The sequence below is a fragment of the Mastomys coucha genome, unplaced genomic scaffold, assembly GCF_008632895.1.
Source record: "Mastomys coucha isolate ucsf_1 unplaced genomic scaffold, UCSF_Mcou_1 pScaffold20, whole genome shotgun sequence".
NCBI classification, from domain to species: Eukaryota; Metazoa; Chordata; class Mammalia; order Rodentia; family Muridae; genus Mastomys; species Mastomys coucha.
In genome coordinates this window covers 13,798,381-13,822,254 of record NW_022196903.1, presented here as the reverse complement: position 1 = coordinate 13,822,254, position 23,874 = coordinate 13,798,381, and the positions used below count along the sequence as shown (strand labels likewise).

Sequence of the window (23,874 nt, the reverse complement as noted above, 5' to 3'; positions counted from 1 at the left end):
TATATACATATATATACACACAAAATAAGTCCAGAACATTATATATAATAGTAATAAACAAAAAGGTCTTGAATTTGAATGGAAGTGAGGAGGGTTACATGGAAGGAGTTAGACACTGGAAACAAGGATAGAAATTATGAAAATACAGTATTTGTGTATGAACTTTTCAAAAAATTAACAATTTAAAGAGACAGTACCTTTCCTGATCCAGTAGATCCAGTAACTGCCAACATCTCTCCTTTTTCTATATTCAAATTGATGTTTTTCAACACAGGATTTCCCATAAGACAGAGATGACTAAAACTGAGGTTGTTCTCATCACTGGAACGATTTCTGTCATCATTGTTTAGCTGTACTTTCTCCAGTAATTCCCCAAATCCCTATTTATACACATTAAAGATAATGTTTTCAGATTTTCCACAGAAAACTGTATGTACAATAAGTTTAAGAAATACATGGTACAGGATCCATTAAAATACAGACATAACATTAATTTGTAATATATAACTATAAAGCACATGGTTTCTGAAGAGTATGGTTCAATGTGTTTGAGAAATAGGTACATTTAATGAGAACAAAATTTCCCTTTATTAGACTTTTGCTTATCATTGCCTCAGTCTCATATTATTAATGGCTAAAGTGTGTGTGTGTGTGTGTGTGTGTGTGTGTGTGTGTGTGTGTGTATCAAGACTATAAGGAAGTATACACATATACTCTTCCTCCTATAGACTTGGTAAATAAACATTAATTAATTTTCAATATAATATATAAGGCCAGTTTTACAATCCTCCTCTTTTAAAACTGTAGACTCTGACTCAGCAAAAAGTCACAGCAAGTATCTCACAGGGTGGAATACATAATCCTCACTTCTGATCCTCTAAGATTTGTTCTAAACACTTTTCATTGACTACAAATACAAATGATGAAGTTGCCAGTGGATTCAAAGTAATTTTTCTGTACAAGAGTATGTATGGCATATAGGAGACGACTTTTGGGTCTGCCTTCATTCAGAAATGATGCACCTAACCTAAGAGATTGGAGGCCCCAGGGTGTTCAGAGGTCGGTGAGGTGGGGGGTGGGGGCATCCATATGGAGATGAGGAGTTGGGAGGAGGTGTGGGATGTGGAACAGTTGGAAGGTGGATGGGAGGCAGGGAATGAAATATGAAGTGTAAAAAATAAATTAATTAAAAAAAGAGTATTGTGGGGTGGAGAGAAATCCTCTTTTAAAAATTGCTTGCCTCCCTATTGCCCAGTGGAAGCTCTGAGGTATTGTCTCCAAAGCAAAATAAGTAGCATCAAATAGTGATCATGAAGAAGCCTGTGAAACCTGTGTGCCTAGTTTTAAGTGAATCTATTTTTAGGTCTGCAACATCCACAGATCCTTTCCTAAAGTTTCCCAGCCTAAGAATTCATTGTCTGCTACTTCTCATGATCCGCTTGCACCTCACAATTGCTCTTGCCTTGCTTTCTACAGAAACAACTCCCTCTGTCGTACTATGCCAATATCACTAAGGTACTCTCCAGAATGTGAAAAATCAGACCCAAACAATGACACCAAAAGGAATTCATGATGTCTTGAAACAAGAGGACCACAAAAGCAAAGGTAAAAATACTAAGGGGAAAAAAAGGAAGTACCATCATATTTCATCTAGATTTCCAATGTAGGGATCTATCTTCACCTTTCAAAAATAGTACTTCTAAGTCCAACATTGAGGGTTTGATTGGGAGGAGTTAGGAGAAAGAGTGGAAGTTGAACATGGTAAAAAAAAATTATCTAATGAAAGTTTGGCTTGCCTCTCAGGTGTTGCCATCAAAGGAGATGGAGTTCACTGAAGCTGAGGCTGGATGAGGTCACTCACACCACATACAGAGTGAGTAAACTGCTGGAAGTTGCTCTTGGGAACTCACTGGTTCATCAATGCTGAGTGATAGGCAGGGGAGACTTAGAAGTCATGATTAGAGAAGTTAATCTTCACTGAAGAACCATTCCATGCACTAATGAACAGCCCATGTAAATCATCTTAGTCAGTAGGAAAATAATGTCTTCATTTTACAGATGAAGACACTAGAGGCTTAACAACTTGAACATAATATGATTTAGATTACATGGAAAGTGTATTGCAGAGACAGGATTTAAATCTAGTATCGAAGGCATCATCATCTTGGCCCGCTATATGAAATCAAATATATGACTTTAAAAAAATAAAGGCACTTTATGTGGCATTTAATATTTCTGATTCCCCACTTTCCACTTTATAAAAGAGGATAGCCCCTCCTTATAGCCTTATCAGATATAATATCTTTTGAATCTTATATTTCATTGAGTAGAAATTTAGGTGCATGAAAAGGAAAAAGATCAATTGTTTACATATTTTAAAAATCCACAATATTAAGAAATTCTCACCTCCTCCCAAAATGCTGTTACATTCTCCATGACTATGCCTGTGGTCATTAAGTTATACTCCAGTGCTTTATATTCTTGATTCTGTAGGAAATCCTAGTCAATGAAGACCAAATCTCTCAATTGTAGAATCACAATAGCAAAAAATGTATTGTTATATCTTCTTATACTCTACCATTACAGTGTCTTGTATGGATTTTAACAATTAAAATAGAAGCTGTTTCTTAATAAATTAACATTACAATTGTCTTAAAGTTAAAGTAGTAAGCAGTAGGATTCATCATGGTCAAAATATATTCTTTAAATATATTGGTGTATGAAATTAGTTTTATACATTAGATATCAGTGCATAGTTGTTTCTTTCTTACATTGTTATAGAGAATATGAATTTCTAATGAAACCCTGACAATTATTCATGTATCAGTTCAAGGCTAGCACATATGAAAAGAATAACAATTTTTTTAACACCCTCTTTACAAGCAACATCATAATCATGCTCCTCTATATAAAGGGAAGTAGAAGGACTTCATAGAACTACTTCTCAGTTCTCTGAGAAAGGCCTTCATCAGAGAATTCAAACAACATGGTTCTTAGGGAAGGTGGAGGTCTTCACTGGTCTTTGCCTGGCCTCTTGTCTTTCTTCCTTGCCCCCTCCTCTTCCCCTATTGGTTTGTCTCATTTCCTTCTCTTTTTTTCAGATGTTTCTGTTACTGTTCATTGATATTCCCATTTCTCTTCTTACATCTCTGCCCTTCTCTCTGTCTTTCTTCTCTCATCCCTCCACCCAACTAGGGTGATGTCAGCAGAGAAATAAGATTCATCATAGAGCCATATGATTCTAAATTTCAGTAACTGCTCTAGTCACACAACTCAAGTTCATTTAACCTTGAGGTGAAATGTTGGGTAGAAAAGGCTGTAAAAGATTTGATGAGTTAGGCAGGGTACACTCTCTTGAGGGCAGTTGCTGTAACTGTGGGAACCCAAATTACTAGATAATCTCAAATCTCCAGAAGACACTCAATACATGTGTGTATACACATGGATGCCTGTGCACAGAGGTTCAAATGATATCTCTCTACTTCTAATTTCTAGTAATTAATTCAAAAGTTTCAAAGGCCAAATAAAACATATATAGAAGCAAAAATTACATGTCATCTTTCATTTGTAACATCCACCAGAGGTAAACTACTGGAGAATCGCTTAAAAAGCAGCCCACCCTCCACCTCACATTTATTCCTCATGGTGATTTACTTTCTGCACTGAATATTTAAACTGATATTTTAAAGGATAATAAGATACTTTGTCTTAGAAGTTTATTCAATTTGCTATGAATAAACTACTTCTTATGTATTGCTCAGCCGTTTAAGGCCCACCTGCCCAAGGATCAGGTAACTTTCTGGCATTTTAGGAACTAAAGTTCTTGGAACATAACAATGCCTCATGGGAAAGTACAGTGGCCTATAAGTTGAGCATTCCTGGGTTAGCAGGAATGCTTTTCTTTTTAACTTCCTGCTGAAGTTTATTTTCAATGTTTTTGGATATTTACAAGCTGCCTAGAAATGATCTATTCACAGATTTCTTGGGATGGGATTTTCTAGATTATAGAAACAATTATTTTAAATTCATTTGACCTATTAATCTCCTAGGATTTTATCTCATTAGATTTACACTGTAAGGGCTCACAAGACTATGTATGAAAATGAAGAGAGGAAATCTAATCCATTATTAAATCCAAAATCAAGAAATTCATTTTAGAGATTTTTTTCTTCCACAATACAAATTCTAAAATGTTTCCAAAATCATGTAAGTATATTATCATGGAAGTTACCTGTATTTTTCTTATCATTCCAAAAGAATCATACCATATCTGTACAGCAGTGGGGAACTGCCGTGTGACAGACATACGCAGGACAATGCAGAATGAAATGGTTGTGAATATTTTTCGGAGGACAATTCCATTGATGACCGTGTAGGGAAGCACTGATAAAAAGACTACAAAGAACCCTGAGAAGAAGAAGGCAGAGCTAGTGAAGAACCTCATATAGGCTGCCTTCCGGGTCATTTTCAGTTCCGCCCTGGGGAAAACAGAAGACGTGACACATTATTTTCTTTCAATTATCAGGTGTCTTAGAATATAAAATCTGAATATATATTCTAAAGTTTTGGCAAGTTATAAAACTGTTCTTAGCCTTAATTAGTTTATATGTCTGTTAATGAATATACCATTTATTTACACAGAATACTTGTTAATATAAAACAAGAACTTCAATTACTGTCATAATTTTATTTTTAATTATAATTAAAATTAATTTAAATTGTATTATATAAATAGATTAAATTTTACATTCTTTTTATATCTTTAGTAACTTCATTAACATTTGAAGTGATGTGTAGAAGGGAAAACAATGCTGTAAGCTTTATGGGCAAAAGGGACAATTTTGTAGTTATCTATCAGATTCTTAGCATTTTTGAGATTCTAGCTTGGCTTTAAATAGCACTGACTAGGTATATATATCAAAGAGGAGAGGCTAACACGGACACGGAGGACCTGAGAAACATGTTGCTGGTTACTCTCCTCCCTGACACATCTACTGATGCTGAGATGCTGCGCAGCTTCCCAGGAGCTACTCTGGAGTCAGAGGCCAAGTGATGCAGCTGCAGGTGGTTCTTCAAAGAGCTGGGAGTAGCTCCTCCCTCCTAGTCTCTTTCATTGCAGTTTAATTACCTGCAGTCACACCTTACTAGAGTTGCAGTCTTCTAGTATGTTCTAGTCTGAACTCCAACTGGGAGGTATTTACTTTTTTAACATATACTGTAAGAGGTTAAATGCTTCACTGGGCAGAAAGCAAGAATCACAGAAGATGGTGACAAAGGGAAGGTGGAGAACACTGCCCTCAGCCCCACCACTGTTCCAGGAGCCATAAAACTTCAAGCCACTTGTGATCACTTGTAAAAACAACCAGTTCTGGTGTGGGCAAAGACCAATGGGAACACAAAATGAAGGCTCTCTCTGAAAGGAACAGTAACTGATCTACAGCCTGGTGCAGGAAGGCACATGACACACAGACACTGTGCTTCAAAGTACCTCTAATCCAGAGAAACAAGTGTTATTGTCAAGTGGTAGAACTAAAAAAAACAAAAAAACAAAAAAAACATATTTTTTTAAGTCCTCAAAGAAAACAATATTCTATTGAGCTCACTGATAGAGGTCACATGTATAACCTATATTGTGATCAGTCTAAGGAGTTGTAGTGTTTTATTTTTCAATAAGTTCGTACTGAAGGTGGACTATTATTCAGGTTCTGCCTGTCTTACCTATGTTTAAAGAAAGGCACTCTTCCCTCTAATTAAATGGGATTCCATCACTAAAGAAAACATAATACTTTCCTTGTACAGATGTAGTTAAGCTTAGATGACAGCATAGCAGAAGATGTAAAAGGGCAATGTGTGCCCCTTTTCTTCTAGAGATAAAAAAATATATTGATGAGGCTCGTATTTATAGAAGGAGAGAATTGTTTACAAAAGGTAGTAAAGTGTCAAAATTGTTCAAATATATTAGAACAGCTCAGACAAGTGAGAAGTCACATAGAAAAAAGAATAATCTATCCAAAACACTTAACACAATCATCTAGAAACTAACATAAAATCCCTAACATTTTATGAGTCATAAAAAAATTCTACCAGTTTCTTATAAAAAATTGAAAGTGTCTTTATTGCTAAAAAGCAATAAAAGGCAGGTTTTTGTCAAGAACATTTGCATAGCCTTTGGCCCAGTTCCACAGCTTCCAGGCTGAGGTAATCATCCTTATAAGAGCATCCCGTCAGTCTCTCCCAGAACATTGTATTTGCTCTACAGAGTAAAGCAATTCTTGCTTTCCGTTTTACGTCAGAACTCTCCAGCTTTTTCAGGTAACAATTTCATGCTGTATCAAACAGGTTACAACCATACAAATGCTAGCTATTAGAATTAACCAACCTGATATACAGAATAGGAAAGATGGATTTCATCATGTGAGGAGAAGAGGGGTAAAATACCACTGTCAAAAAAAGAAAGAAAGAAACAAAACAAAACAAACAAACAAACAAAAAAACTGTCAGGCACAGGGAACGAACTTCTGAGAGCTGATTGTGAAGTCTGAGAAAACTGGATACTCTGATAACCTTATAAGCCCTGCCATGACTGGACTGACAGAGTGTGAGGGAGCACTCAACTTGATAATGTGAAAAACAACTCTTAGCAACTGAATAATTCCCCCAAGAACTTCAAGGATGTTTCTGGAAAGAAAATGCAATTCCTTTCCTGGATTTACCTTGAAAGGCATAACAAAACCAGGTGAGCAATAATATTTGGAAAATAAATACTCTTTTTGCTCTTTCTATTTACATGGCAAAGGACTTAAGATTTCAGCATTTCCATTGTTGTTCCAATCACACACCTGTGGCTCAGTTACATTGTCTACAGGTCTCCAGCAGCCAGAATAGGAAATAGTCCGAATTTGCGCCCTTGCAAAGAGCACTCTTCACTTCCTTTTCCCTGGGAACTATTCACATATCCCATGTCTTTAAATTACTAGTATCCTTCATGGTGCACCCATCCCCAGAAGTCTAAAGCATTTCCTTGACTGTAGTTGGTAGAACAGGGAAGTTAACTAAGGTAAAATGGTACAGGGCTACAGCAATGCTCATGTTTCTTTTACCCAAAATTATATCAGTAATTATGTATCAGCCTGTGCTGTACCTTTTTTTTTTTTTTTTTTTTTTTTTTTTTTTTTTGTCAGAGGTAATCTTTACTGATCTGCAAAAGTTTATCTGAGATGAAAGAAGACAAGACACACAGGGGTGCTAAAGTAAAGATTGCATCTCAGGAGGTGGCTTTTGTTACGGAAACTGACTTAGCCTCTTGTAAGCAATTTACATGAGTAATACTAAGGAAAATTTCCTTTGTCATTATTCCTCAAGCTCAGAATAACAAGTAGAAGTTGCCCCAATGTGGCTGCCACCCATTCTTTGTAAGTCATAACACTTGAAGTACAGTGTCATACATGATCACCATTTCCTTTCAAAACTATATATTTTAGTATTTCCATTTATAGTTTCAACTAGCCCCCAGCATCTTCAGTATTGTTCTAATTAAATTAAGGGTATGAAACACCTATGAACTAGTATAGGAGAATCATTAGTAAGAGATAACTATCCATGTACTACAAAAGAACTGAATCAACTGTAAAGCCATAAGCCAGCCAGGGACAGGTGTGGTGGCACATGCCTTTAAGTTCTAGCCTTTACATACTGAGATCTATGCTAGCCAAGAGTACATAGTGAGACCCAGTCTCAAAAAACAAAAGAAAACATTGCTCATCAAAATAATTGTATGCCTCTGATGTATAAACCATGGTAAAACTCAGGACATACACTTGAGTTTTAGAAAGTCCAGATGAGTTGAAAATCCACATGAGTGGTCAGTTTTAAATGTTAAATATAAAATTGGATTGTAATTATGTCAACTTACTCTCTCAAGTTTTCAATTATTTTCTCCATCGCTGATTCCCAACAATATGCCTTAACAGAATAGATATTATCAATAATTTCTGATGTGATCACAAGTCTTTCATTGATCTTTGCAGCTCTTTGATCTCTGTAAACCGATCAATTGATCAATCAATAACAAAAACAAGTCAAATTATCTATTAATAACTATTCAAAATTTTAAGAAATTCCATATTTTTTATTAAATAGATAAACAGTTTGTTATTAAACAGCTGGGAACAAACAAAATTCTAGCCAGTGTACATTTTTAATTCCAGCACTCAGGAGGCAGAGGCAGGCGAACCTCTGAGTTCTAGATCAGCTTGGTCTACAGAGTGAGATCCAGGACAGCCATGGCTACATAAAGAAGCCCTGTCACAGAAAAACAGAAAGAAAAAAATAGTAAAAAAAAATGTCAAAACACCCACCAGCAGATGAACTTTAGACAATATCTCTAATCCAATCCTTTACGAAGTCTCTAATGATTGCTTCCATTTTGTGAAGCAAATGAAAGTACATACAAACTTAAAAACCTGTCTGTGTCCCCACATTTTCAACTTTCTATCATATTCAAACAGGCAAACTACAAATTTCTGCAATAAGCACATTACATAACTCATATTACCAATAGAAGTAATAAAAGCTTTGGTAGGATGGCCTACAATATGGAGAGGAAGAGGCCAGTTTGCTCCATACAAAATTTAGGCAGTCCTTCCAGTTGTTATAAATACAATATACATTTTATCTAAACTTTATGAATATAAAAATGTACTGAACCTTAAAACATGCACAAAGAAATTCTGTAGACCAACAGGGAAAATAATTACCCTTTTGTTATAGAAAGAATTATTTACAGATTTAAAATAATCTCTTCTAAGTGATATGGCATGGCTTTATTGTTAGGGCTTAGAGAAGCCCAATTCAAATTCCTTCAAGCTTTGACAAAGATCACTACCTGTACTTCACCATCATCTTCCCTAAGATAGCTTGAAAAATAACCAGGATTATCAATAAACCAAGGCCACCGAAGGCTGAGTACTGTAACAAGTCCCAGAGAAGTCCCATCAGAAGAGTCACTTGTAAAGGAGCAATCCATATAAAATGTGCCAAGGCAAGTCCCTGAAAAATAGAAGCACAGAGAAAATCAAGTGGCATATTACACTCCACCATCCGAAACCAAGCAAAGAGATACATGTGGAAGGAAATGAGCACTGAAGACGTATCCAATCAAGAAATTCACTGTTCTGAGCATACTACAATTTATGTATTGGGATTAATTCATGCATAGTTACTGCATTATGTTTTCATTCAGTGGAGATTGTGTATTGAGATTGTGTATCTTTGAAATTGTGTCCAGGTTTTATTAATGCCCCTTTTAAATAAAGCTAGTGTCCTCATATAGAACATGTGAGAAGAAGGGACTCTCCTAAGAGATTTACTACACACGTTGCACACACACACACACACACACACACAAACACAGAGTATCAGGTACTCAATTCAGCCATAATTTATTTAACACTTGCTCTATTAAATACTGAAAATGCAAAGATAACTAAAACACAGTATCTATCTGTCCTCAAGGGCCTTGAGTTTACTTGTGACATAAGGCAGCACAGAACAAGAACTGCTCAGAGTATCATATTTAGCCAAAGTACATAACAATTTAAAGTATTATAGTAAAAGGAAGCAGGCTAGGTCTGATAAGGTTTAAGTTTTGAAAAACATTATTAAGAGCAAGCTGAGGTATGTTTGAGTTGGGCAATCTTACCTGACCTCAGAATGGTGCTCTGCCACACAACTAGCTTTCCCAGTTTCCAGAAATAGCCAAACTAGCTAGGGTGGGATTTACTACTTATCACTGTTATCTGATACAGGATAAATCCTTCTTTAGACTTGTTTGATTTCTAACAAAATACATAAAATATTAAATCAATGGTACATACTTCATCAAATTTGTTCAGATTGTTGGAAAGAAGACTAACAAGTTGTCCAATACTTATTTTATCAAGAACACGGCTTGACAACTTTAAAGTCTAAAAGAAAAAATGGAAAGTTAGGTGTGATATCAACAAACAAATGTAAAATGTATTCATAAGTAACACTTTAGCAAGATGTGGCTTCATGTATCTTAACCGGAGGGATAAACCTTGTTTCATATTTGTTACTTTTATACTTTCTCAGCTTTATAAATAGTCAACTTAAAAAGAAATACACTGAAATAGCTAGATTTGGATATTTTGTCATATAGAGACATTTTTGTCTTTGACAATAAGAATGATACTGTATTTCCATTTGCAAAATGTCAAATTTGAATCATTTTTGTTGTTGTTTTGAGTGTTTTTGTTTGAGTTTTGGGGATCTGTTTTACTTCTTATTTTAATGGGAACAAATATTTCACTGTGTCAGATAGGCCAGACCCAAAAGGACAATACTACCAGTTCTTCCTTATGTGAGCTATTCATTTTAATAATATTAAGTGTAACAATATGTTGACAAAAGTAAGAAAGATAGAGAGAGGCATTAGAGAGAGAGAGGAGGAGGAGGATAGGATTACACATTAGGCATGAAAATGGAGGCCAGGGTTGAGGGCTACTCAAGGTAGAGACATATGCATGGAACATGGTGGGAAGACAGTAGACAACAAGAAGAGTAGCAAGTAGTAGCGGTTCATAAATCTAAATCTAAGTGTATATGAAAAAGGCATCTTGAAAATACTGTTTTATAAGCTTAGTTTAATAAGTACCATCTTATGACTTTATAAATGCTTGCATGTCAGACAGCCAGGTTAATAGGACAGGTGAGGGGTGTCCAGTGGCCCAATTGAGTTTAAAAAGCAGTAGGGTGGACAGTCATCTTCCCTCTACTTTGGGTGGCTGAGGCATTCTCTCTGTTGAGTGGCTTCAGAAATGGCATTACCTAGTTTTAACTAAACTAGCTTTCACAGAATAGAGTTCCACATGGGAGTATGAGGTGGGTATAGAATTTTCAATAATACAATCTAATCAGCAGACAAATACACTGGCAGAGACTCATTTACTCATAATCTGTCTCTGTCAATGATAATGCAAGGAAACATATGTCATGCCATGAAGTAATGAAGTGTGTCCCAAATTGCAATTATCAAGATGATTTAATACAGAGATTTGTAAACATTATTATTAGTGTTTGTCTTACCTATAATACATATCGTGCCTTGAGAAATTAGTTAATAGTTGAACATAGATAAAAACTATATATATTTGAGTTCAAAATTTACCATTTGAGTATCACTATTGTACAGTTCTAAGAAATATATGTAATCTTTAAAAAGTTTAAATAGAAGTACTCTTTTAGATGATATTCCTCTCAGGTACTATGAATAATCAAACAAAAGGTCCCAGTACTGGGTAGGGGATACCCTTGAGTGACTGACAAGAGGGATCTCAGAGATGCCCCAAACAACACAGGCTTTTTCCAGTGCTCTTGGTTGCCCACCACTTGATGGTAAGAACCTGCTTTAAAAGGATTGTTTGCTATGGTCACAGGGCATGGAGCTGAACTGTAAGCTTCCTCCCTACTGGTTCATAGTGCCAGAGGCTATGCAAGTTGCTGGGGGAAAGAGCATCATCAGATTTACCCAGCTGTGACTCTTGTAAGCTATACTAATCACATATCTTTGTAAACTGTGTCCTCTAGTATAGCAATAGTATGGTTCTTATGGAGGTGACTAGCTGTTTTCTGATTGTATTTATGGCCTACTGCACAAATAGGAATTTGTATTTGGTTCTGTAACCCTGGTTAAGAATCTCTTACTGGGGAGGTCTTTGACTGTGAGGGTATCCAAGTAACTGTCTGCTAAATGGTCATGTTATCTAGCTACCTTCTCACAACTCAGGTTTATACCATAGATTAGAGCTTGTACCAAGCTGTTATCAGAAAAGTTTCTTACCACAGTGGGTCCTGGTGACTGCAGAAACTTAACCAGTAGCAAATAAATGGTGGTAGAATATTTGTCATAAATGGGAAGGCTCCACCATGATTCAGAGAACATGGCAGAAGAGAGGGCCTGAAGAACTCAAGAGCTGAGCTGGAGAGAGATATACAGTAGACAGACATCTTTGCTACAGGACACAGCACTTGCAGTCATGAACTCATTAGAGCTGGGGTTATCCATACATGTTAAAACATGTTAGGATGGGTGGACAGGCTCATGGTTGTTAGGGAGGAGTTGTCCTATTCTGTTCTCATGTCTGCAATACATATAAGCTGTCTTTGCTCCACTAAAAAACCCCCCACCTATGCTCTCATTAAACTCAATGGGCCACCCGCAAGAAGGCTTTAAAGTAGGAAGGTACTTGTTAGGATGAGTTCCAGAGGGAGAGACAGGGAATGAGAGAGAAACTGAAGGTACAGATAACTAAAATTAATTATGTAAATATTTAAAGATGCCAAACAAGAAAAAATATAAATTTAGAAATAAAAGATGGAACCTAAGGCAGTGAATCCTTGTCTTAATATTTTCATAAAGTCCTTTGCTAATTCTTTGGAAAGAAAGTACTTAAATTCAACAAAAGAATGTTATGAATAACTGAATCAATATTTTTATGTTATCAAAACCAAGTTTCAAATATTACAAATGAAAAAACATGGAAGATCATTGATTAAAAATATTTAGTTATTTATAAATTAATGGGTTTCTTAATTTATTATTATACATAAGTACACTGTAGCTGACTTCAAACGCACCAGAAGAGGGCATCATATCTCATTATCAGTGGTTGTGAGCCACCATGTGGTTGCTGGGATTTGAACTCATGACCTCTGGAAGAGCAGTCAGTGCTCTTACCCACTGAGCCATCGACAGCCCTAAATTAATGTTTTAACTTATTAGATAAATTATGATCATGAAAGAGAGTAATCTTTTGCCTTGTAAAATTTAATAACTTATTTTCTGTTAGATGGCTTTGTCAACAAAGGACACATTATTTGTTTCAATTCATCACATATTTGTTGAATACTTAATAGATGTAAACCATTGTCCTATATGCATCAGGAATTAATATTTATTAAGATACTATCCTTGACTGGGAATAACCTAGAAAAAAATATATATGATAAATTAGTTAAGAAAGGCAGAATGTAGAGTGGGTTCAAAATTTCGATTAAAAATATGAAAGATTTTATAGAGATCGAACTAATGCAATACATATATTTAGAGAATCAAAGATGAAGAAGGAATGAGTGTAGGTAATTACAAAATATTATTAGAGCATTAAGAAGAGACTGGACTCGCTGAGACAGATTACATGTGTTTAGAAGGAATTTCAGTGTCAGATAAAGTAATGCACAGGCTAAAGCATGGAGCTTCATCCATAGCACATAGTAAATATCTATTCAGTTATTTTGGTGATCTTCAAATTAATGGGCAAAGTTCAGTTTGTGTTTGTATTCATTATTTTGAATATAACATGTTTGTCTTCAGAATTTTAATGGGAGGGAATTTCTCTACTATAAATTGCAGATATTGTTGGAAGGATCCTATATGTCCTTGCCATGAAACTGAAACAGTATGGACAGGGGAAAGGATAAAAGATATGGGACAAGCAAGACAAAGTACAACTAGGAACCAACTAGAGCACCATGAAGATGCACTCATACTCTTTGGTGATGAGCCAATAGGGAAGTTAAATGTGGTCTGTAAGATAAACTAAATGATCAGCAATCACAAGTAGGTGATGGTGAGAGGTAAATATATAGGTAATAGCTTCAAATTCTTCACTAATGTCTCTAAGGACTTGATTACAAATTAGCCATCCTCCTTATTTTACTTCATATGTCCTTTGCCTCAATATTATGTTTCCATACTTTTGTTTTACCTAATTACTTGGAAACCACTTTCCAAGACTGTGACTTATCTATTTTGAAGCTTTGAAGTACCTTTTTACTTTTTTTTTTTAAGATTTATTTGTCATTATATATAAGTACACTGTAGCACTATCTTCAGACACACCAGAAGAGGGCATCAGATCTCATTATGGATGGTTGTGAACCACCATGTGATTACTGGGATTTGAACTCTGAACCTTTGGAACAGCAATCAGTGCTCTTAACCACTGAGCCATCTCTCCAGGCCTGAAAAAAATTCTTAAAGAGCGATTTTGATTTTCTAGAGATTTCTAGACTCCTCAGTTCTTACTACAACAAATTCTAAAAATAAAGTGCTATAACTTTCGGCTAGCTGATGTCATGCAGACCAAAAGCTACAGTTTTAATTTGTACACAATTTAGTTGTTTACCTTTTTTCAATGTTCTTTCTTTAAAGGTTTAAAGTTCCTTAAAGAAAGATAATAGCACCTATAGTAAAAAGTTGTGGGTAGATAAAATTAGATTACATTTAAATAATTCATTAGTGTAATATACATATGCTTAGTTATTATAATAAGTACTTCTAACAAATTATTAAAGTAAATTCAATTTTCTTTGATAGCAAGTTTTGTAGATTCTATATTCCAAATAATCTCTAAAATCTTTGTTGATTATTCAACATGTTTTTCTGAAACTTTTGAATTGATTTTGCAAGCATAGAGATTGAATTAAACTCTAACTTCTTTTTGTTCTTTTTGTTCTTCTCTGCCTCCATAAAAGCAGCTTTTAAACAATAAAGTATGACTATCAGATTTTATGACACAACTAACCTTGAGTGGTATCATGGATTACTTGTTAGAGGTCAATTTCAGACCCATAGCCCTTATAAGCCAAATATATATAATTTGTTACTAAAGAAAGAAAATAGAAAAGAATAATATAATATCTAAATGCCACCAATATATCTTTCTTTGATCACTTGGAAGAGCAATGAAGTCGCATACACAGATTGGCATGAGCATACACCATTGAAATGACTTGAATGTTGTCAAAATTAAGACATTAGGTAGCTTAATGTTCACTTAAATACATTTAAATAATTCCTAGACAGCCTAGGCTCTTATCTAGCTAATGAATGCAGAAAAGCAAAGTAAGTTCATATGATCTCAATGTATACACTTTTTCATAAAGAGTATAAAGTTTCAGAATTCACTGGATGACAAAAATCAAACTCAGAGTAAGATGGTGGGTGAATGTCACCACTGTGACACTGTCACCATCTGTGGCAGCTGGTTAAAGAGGGAATGTATTGCTTAGGTTATCATTAACAGTGATATATTATTGCTAGTAAAAATAGATAGCATTTTATCATAAGATGATATTTTGTCAATGAGTTTTGTACTATTTGTCATTTTAACTGAAAAAAAGTGGATTCAAAAAACTGATAGTGATTTAGCTTACTGCTATAACTTGTCTATTATGTGTGAAGCCCTAGAAATTAAAAAAAAACACAAAACTACTCAAATCCTTCCTCTAAAATATGACATCTGCAATATAGGTAATTTACAGAAGGTATTTAATAACTGTCTACTGAGTAAATTTGCATTATCAAGGATAGATAACTCAGAACAATACTTGTACCTGCCATTTGTTTCATAGGCAGGTAAAACTGGAATAAGTATTCACACCTATTCTATTGTCTATAGACATGTCAGGTAGAATACCTGAGACTGTGCAGGGCAGCAAACACGGCAAAGCCTGGCATACAAGAAATCCTGAATTTAATCTCTAGTACTGAAATAGTAAAACAAGACCAAATAACATCTTCCAAAAAAGTATTACCTTCTTATAAATCAAGCTAAACATAGCTACTCTCATCTGCATTCCAATGTGATGAAGGCCAAAAATAGCTGGGTGCAGAAGCAGCGTCCTGACAATGAAGAGAAGGCATAAGCCTATGCCTAGGTAAATGGCAATGGAACGTTCCTCTTTGTTTTCTGGATCATAGGATGCTATGATTCTTCCTAGCAAGACGGGCTGGACAGCCTTGGTGACTTCCTACAGAAGAAAACAGTGATTAAATTTCATTTCCTGTTCTTAAAGTGCCCTCACATTTTAATTATGAAAATTTCATTGTTACAAAGGATTTAAAATAACTTTACAAAGAAGGTTGGACAATGTATGAAACTGCTGATAGTGTCTTTGTGCATACTCTGAAATAAGACTTGATTATTAGTTTACAGCAAAAGTCGTTCAGAGACAAGTTGTGTGAGGTGTTCACTAAAACCTGCATGAATAGTGACTATATTGTAAAGGGGTACTTGAGGAAGTGGCACATTAATTAGTAACACCTACATGTCACAAAGCCATTCCTAAAATATATCCCAGATGACTTCACAACTCTCAGTCCATGGAGGAACTGTTTTCACTACTCAGACAGATGAAGAAATGGAGGCCAAAAAAAGCAAGACACTATGAAATTTCAAAATGAACTTTTTTAAGTATTTTGAGCCATGGCATTATGTTCAGAAGGAACAGCTTCTTGGGACTACTACCAATGAGTGGAGCTGGAGTCAGGAGGGAAGGACATGCCAGCACCAGTGGTATTTAAAGCCAGCCACTTGGGTACTGTCCCTTCACTTTGCCAGTGTAGAGCTGGGTATGGGCTTCAGTAAAGATGTGCACTAGAGCACTCTACCTTGGGCCAGTTTCCAACAAGCCCATAACTTTTCAATAGTCCAAAACTGATTATCAACCAAACTGTTCAACCAATTCATGTACATGGATGGATTTGAACCCAGAAAAATCTAAATCTCATCCATTTAGATAAACAGCCTTTGAATTAGGAAAAAACATTATTTCCCAATTTTTGTTTTATGATAATTTAGTAAAATAGAACTTAGGGCTAAGTTTTGCAAGAAGACTAATATAGAAGTGATGCCAATTTAAGGGGTTGTATTTACAATGTGTATCTCTAAGTCTGGCTGACCCACCCTAGTGCTGTTCAGCTCTTACTGTTAATTTGATTTTCATTGTTCTCTATGATGGCTTTTTCAAATCTCAAGTGCCAATACTACCTGCCCCACCAGTCCCAGAATATGACCACGTTTTCTACATCACCTTGATCCCTACAGGGAATTAAAATCTGTCATTGGTCATTGGCTTTGTGTAGCTGTTCATTCTCTATTTTATATACAGTACTTCATTCAAAGCTCTGAATATAAAAGAAGATTCAAGCCTTTGAAAAAGCTTCCAAGATAATCACAAAAATGAGATATAATTCTTTCCTTTTACATGCTGTGTTTGAACTGGATTTGAATTATGCCAAATGAAAAGGCAGGTAGCAAAAAGAATTTTTAACCTCTTAACTAGATATAATATGTCAATTATTTGATATCTAATAAATAAAACTTGATTTTTAAAAAGTATATAAAATAGTTCTTGCTGTATATCATCTTACATATGCATCATATTTTTATTACATAGCTAAATATCTTGAACATATTTAGATATTGGATTATATTAGAGACTAAGCAGGCACATTCAGGGTGATATAGCCTAGATATGATTTTTATTGGAAATTGTATTTATTTACATTTCAAATGTTATTCCGATCTCCCCCTAGAGGCCCCCTACCCCATCCCCCTCCTCCTGCTTCTATGAGGATGTTGCCCCATCCACTCACCCACTCCTGCCTCCTTGCCCTGGCATTCCCCTTCACTGAGGCACTGAGCCTTCCCAGAATCAAGGGCCTCTCCTCCCACTCATGATCAATAAGGCCATCCTCTGCTACATATGCAGCTGGAGCCATGGGTCCCTCCATGTGTACTCTTTGGTTGGTGGTTTAGTCTCTGGGAGCTCTGGTTGGTTCATATTGTTGCTCTTCCTATGTGGTTGCAAACCCTTTCAGCTCCTTCAGTCCTTTCTCTAACTCCTCCTTTTGGGGTCCTGTGATCAGTTCAATGATTGGCTGTGAGCCGTTGTGCATGCAAGGCTCTGGCAGAACCTCTCAGGAGACAGCTATATCAGGCTCCTGTCAGCATGCATTTCTTGGCATCTGCAATAGTGTGACTGTATATGGGATGGATCCCCAAGTGGGGCAGTCTCTGGATGGCCTTTCTTAAGTATCTTCTCCAAACTTTGGCTCCATATTTGCTCCTGTGATTATTTTGTTACCCCTTCTAAGAAGGACTGAAGCACCTACACTTTGGTCTTCCTTCTTCTTGAGCTTCATGTGGTCTGTGAATTGTATCTTAGGTATTCTGAACTCTGGGGCTAATAATGCATTTATCAATGAGTGCATACCATGAGTGTTCTTTTGTGATTGGGTTACCTCACTCAGGATGATATTTTCTAGTTCCATCCATTTGCCTAAGAATTTCATGAATTCATTGTTCTTAATAGCTGAGTAATACTCCATTGTGTAAATGTACCATATTTTCTGTATCCATTCCTCTGTTGAAGGACATCTGGGTTCTTTCCAGCTTCTGGCTATTATAAATAAGGCTGCTATGAACATATTGGAGCATGTGTCCTTATTATATGTTGGAGCATCTTTTGGGTATATGCCCAGGAGTGGTATAGCTGGGTCCTCAGGTAATACTATGTCCTCCACATAAAACCAGATACACTGAAACTAATAGAAGATAAAGTGGGGAAGAGCTTTGAATACATGGGCACAGGGGAAAAGTTCCTGAACAGAACACCAATGGTTTATGCTTTAAGATTGAGAATTGAGAAATGGGACCTCATAAAATTGCAAAGCAAATTGTAAGGCAAAGGACACTGTTGATAGGACAAAATGGCAACCAACAGATTGGGAAAATATCTTTACCAATCCTACATAGAATAGAGGGCTAATATCCAATATATACAAAGAACTCAATATATTAGACTCCAGACAAACAAATAACCCTATTTAAAAATTTGGGTACAGAGCTAAACAAAAATTCTCAACTGAAGAAACTTGAATGATCAAGAAGCACCTAAAGAAATGTTCATCTTTAAGGATGTAACATCCTTAGTCATCAGGGAAATGCAAATCAAAACAGTCCTGAGATTCCACCTCACACCAATCAGAATGGCTAAGATCAAAAACTCAGGTGACAGTAGATGCTGGCAAGGATGTAGAGAAAGAGGAACACTCCTTCATTGTTGGTAGGATTACAAGCTGGTACAACTACTCTGGAAATCAGTCTGAAGGTTCCTCAGAGAACTGGACATAGATATGATTTTTAAATGTCATATAAAGATCCTCATAATGTCATTTTTCAAAAACCTAAAAGTATTTTTATATTTATCCCCTACTCATATCATATAATTACCTCATTTGTTCTAAGTATTATCGAACATGCCTTCTTACAAATATATCAGTTTGTCTATTACTGCACTGAGATAATGTGCCATTTCTATTTTTAAGCTGTTAAGATCTTGATTGTTTTGTAGGGTGAGAGATATCCAGAGACAAGTAAGAAACTATATTGAATATCATATTGTACTATATATAATTATTTCTAAGAAATCATTCTTGATTATGGAAGATTACAAAGAACATCCTGAGTAAAAATAAGTATATTTTAAAACTTCATTTTAACACAGATTTTTTTCAAATTGTAAGTTATAAGCTTAAATGTTTTTCTTCTGTTTGCTAATGTTAGATCTCCATTATGGTTTTCAATAACCTACTTTATCATACTAGACTTATTTGCTTAATTATTTGATTGCAACTTAATACAGTAATTATAGCTTTCATTACCTTGAATGGCATGCCTATTTTACATATTGCTACTAATGAGTTAGGTCTCATCTTGCCTCAGCTAATAGGATGTACTCATCTTTTCAACAATACAGGCCATCTCATAAGGACACTGACAGGATTACTCTGGAGGAGCATATATTCATACAGTAAGACACAGTTTGTTTCTTAACTGGAAAATGTCATTGACAAGATGGTCTGTAGAGCACAGCACAGATCTCACTACCACATAGTACCTTATCACTCAAGGACAAAACCAGCACTTCTAGACTCTCTCCTTCTATCATTTCCCCTAATCTCTTTCATGTATCATGTTCTCTAATATTTACAATGGAACCATTCATAGATCCACATGACATTTTTTTAAGTGTGGAAATAAAAAACAATGGTAACTGATACCGAGCTTAATCTATAAAGCACAGCTCCTTTCAAAACTCAGCACTGCTCCATGTGAGCTGACATCCTCTGCTGCTCAGACTATTTTCAGAAATAAAAATTCCCTCATTTTTCCCCACATTGAAATAGTAATCCAAATAGAATTGTATCCAAGAGAAAAAAATGTTAAACTATTTTAAATAAGAATATGCAATGAAGTATTTTAATAACTTTATCAGGCATAAACCAAAACACAATTTTCTTAATTGTTTTCCTTAGAAAATAAGCTTAATACTAATGTTTAAGACAATAAGAACACTAACTTCAGAATCATAAAACTCAAATACCCATGCTTACATTTATTTTTGAGAATTTCATACATGAATCCTTCACACACACTCACACACACACACACACACACACACACTTCTCCACTCTCTCCCTCTCTTCCAACTCCATCCATGTCCCATCTGACTCCCTCACAAGCTCATGGCCTCTTCCTTATTATTCTTATTTCAGTATATTTACTCTGTGTCACCTCAGTCACTTCTATTGTTTGGACAGTTCTCCTTATTGGCAAGCTCTGGTACCTAGAAGGTTCTCTCCTATAACACCATCCCTCGAAGCATGATCTGAGTCTTGGAGTACTATGCAGAGGCTCAGTAATACCTAAGATAATTGTACTGGTCCATTTCTTTCCATGACATTAGGTGGTTTTTTTTCTGCTAAGAGAAATATAGAACCCTACACTGTGAGTTCAGACCAACTGGGGCCAGGAGTTCTGACACATGACCATAATCCTATCTAGGAAGGCTGAAAAAGGAGGATTATGAATTCCAGGCTGGTCTACATACACTTCCTTCACACACACTAAAAAAAAAAAAAAAAAAAAAGTGTCATCTGGGTAGGTGATCATGTAGAAAGTAGCTAAAGGACTTTCCATTGTACCTGGCAAGTAGTCAGATGTTTCTAGAGACAGACAGATAAGTCTGTGTTGAGTGGATATTCAGACCATAGAGAAAAGTTCAGACAAAAATAAAAGGGCAGACTTAGGCTCGCAGCTAAATTATATGAACTTTATCTTTATACTTAAAAGGGGGGGCACATGTTGCAGGCCTGGGGATTTAGGTCAGGAGTGCTTACCTAGCTAGCATGTGAGGTTTAAGAGTTTCTTGCTATGTCTTGTGCAGCAACTAAGTATCAACATGAAGGTGATAATCTTCATGTGTTGTAAGCACATTTTATATATCTTTACATTTAGAATATTAGGGCCGGCTATTCCAAGAAATCAACTAACAGGATGCCAATATACTATTGAACAAGCTGTGAATATCACAGTAACAGTGAAATAACTAATTTGATAAACAATATCTGTGCCTGGTTAAAGTTCCCCCAAACCTGAATGGAAACATTGCTTGTTACCCTAAGAAGAGTCCCTCCAGAATCAGGGACAGCTGTAAACACACATGTTGGAGGGAAAGCAGAGAAAACCTGACTACTATAACCACTTAACACTTTCCTGAAATGTCTAGCTAAGGTAATTTAATAAGAAAAATGATAGCTATGAATTATATAAAAAGCAAAAAGCACCTGTACTAACATGTGATTGATTCCAGAAACTATTAAGTACATTTAAAAAACTAACTAAATTTAAAAATCTAAATATTGCAAAGATTATGTTTCACCTAATCTACTTTATAGGATTAATGTAGTCACATAAAAATTTCAAGAATATTTTAAAAAATAAATAAAATTGTACCAGGATACTGGCTATCTATTTATATTGTCACAACTGTTATGGTATCTTAACGAGTATACTTAAGCAATAATTATTTGTAAAAATCAATAAATTAAATTATTCTGAATTTCATTTAGGAATAAATTATAATTAAAACCATTTGAAGAATAAAAACAATATGAAAATTTAAGCTACTGAATATTAAACCATACATGCATACATGTCACAGGTCAAAGAAAGTATACTGATTTATCTGGAAATTCCAGAGAAAAGTCCAAATATATATAATAATTTAACTTATAATGCATGGCACTTAATTCAATGGAGAAGGTAAATTCTAAGTAGCATAGCTATGTAAGTGTAAAACATGATATAATAACGCATAAATGAGGGCTAGGGAAATGGCTTCACGGTTAAGAGGACTTGGTTTTTCTAAAGGACTTGACTTTGGAGACTGGTTCCCAGCACCCACATAAAGTAGCTTACAACTGTCTGTAAATCAAGTCCCAGGGAACACAGTGACCTCATTTGGCCTCTGTGGTACATGTACACATCTGGAAAAAATATAGACGTGCAAGTACACATATATACCTAAAAATGAGTAAATCTAGAGACAAAAAAATTAAAATAAAGCCAACGATATCTGCACCTTGCATAATACTTGAGTTTTATATACCTCTGAATAGAAGCATAAAAACAAAACAAAAAAGATTACACAGATATGCAGCAATTAAAATTATAATAACTAAAAAATAAAAACTTGTCCACATATGGTGCCTCATGCCTTTGGTCCAGTGCTCAGGGGCCAGAAGCGCTTAGTTTTCTGTGATTTCCAAACTGCATAGGCTACACTGTAAATTCTGAATAAACTAGGACAACCAGGGTTACATGGTAGGACCCTATCTCAAAAATAAGTTAAAATTACTAGAATAAATTTATAAGGTCCATAAAAGTCTAAGGAAAATATTCTAAACAGAGAAACATAATAAAATAGAAATAGAATGAAAGGACAATTTTCATACATACACATGAATGCACACACACACATACACACAACTTTAAATGCATAATGACTATAAAAGGCATTTTAAGCTTATTAAGAACCAAAAATAATGCTGGCAAATAATGTATTCTTCTATTCTAGAAATATGGCATTCAAAGATGATGATAACATCAATTGATGATAAAGATTCAACTTTCCACTATAGTACTAGAAAAATTAATATTTCTAGCTATATTTGTATACAAGTCTAGAAGTTGTAGCAAGATTTAGTTTTTTATCTAACTGGATTTATATTGAAGGACTAGTTTCACTAACCATAAAGTTGAAATAATTTAAAATAATTTGGAACTTATTCCATGAACTACAGTACAAATAGAAGATTTACTAATCAGGTGGAGAACATCTAATGGCATAGAAAGACATTCACAATACATTAAGAGAACAGCGGAACACTATATAGATGAATGTTCTCCCTCCCTTTCATTAGGCAAATATTCCCATAGAAAAAGGAGGAAGAAATATCAAATTATCTGGAGTTAGATACCGTAAAGATGAGTAAAAATTCTTTCCTTTTCCAAAAGGATGCCATGGACTTCAGTGTTCTGGTTACAAGATCTAGGGAAGGCCTTTTCTATGGGAAGCGTATCTGTTAGTGATAGGGGTGCAGTATCTACAAGGAGAATAAACAAACACTTGAGCTGCAGCAAGCTTATGGAGAGTTCAGGTGAATGTAGCTGCATCCAGAGAAGCAGCCAGCTATGGGTGTTCCCAGGGATGGGACAGAGATGAGAAGTGAATCCTAGATATCAGGCCTCTAGGCTTTGCTGAGAGCATTCATACTGAGGGGACGTATGAAGATAAAGTGCCCTAGGCAGAGCCCACGCCTGAGCAGAATTACCCCAAACACTCTTGCTTCAGGAGCAGGAGGCTTGGATTCAAGAGCCTGACATTGTCTAAATATGAGAGACAGATCCTCTTTTATAACAGTCTGGAGAATATAAGAACTGTGGCATTGTGAGAACCAGGCTTTCTTTATGTCCTTTAGCTTTCTGGGACTTTAACAAAAAGTCCTGATTTAAGCTGAACTAGTGATACCTATATGCAGTGATGGAAACATAGAATCAAAAGTACTTCTGAGTGTATACCTGTGAATTCTACAGAAAAAAAGTTCTCTCTGATGACTGCAGTCTGTCAGTGATATGCTTACAGATTCCTCTACTTAGCTTC

The 23,874-nt window shown here is 35.4% G+C and overlaps 1 protein-coding gene across 4 annotated transcripts in view; it reads right to left on the bottom strand.

The window, feature by feature from the left end:
- The window catches only part of Cftr (CF transmembrane conductance regulator), a 156,162-nt gene that overhangs the window by 92,670 nt on the left and 39,618 nt on the right, over nt 1–23,874 (bottom strand). For all 4 annotated transcript variants that reach the window (XR_004121891.1, XM_031381240.1, XM_031381242.1 and 1 more), the window contains exons 5-11: nt 15,619–15,834; nt 9,876–9,965; nt 8,885–9,048; nt 7,913–8,038; nt 4,232–4,478; nt 2,407–2,499; nt 198–380 (exon numbers count right to left, since the gene is read on the bottom strand). Coding sequence is in view for 3 of the 4 variants with exons in the window: in XM_031381240.1 (XP_031237100.1) it covers nt 198–380; nt 2,407–2,499; nt 4,232–4,478; nt 7,913–8,038; nt 8,885–9,048; nt 9,876–9,965; nt 15,619–15,834 (1,119 nt within the window). In the remaining variant the exon portion in view is untranslated. The remainder of the gene's footprint in view (nt 1–197; nt 381–2,406; nt 2,500–4,231; nt 4,479–7,912; nt 8,039–8,884; nt 9,049–9,875; nt 9,966–15,618; nt 15,835–23,874) is intronic.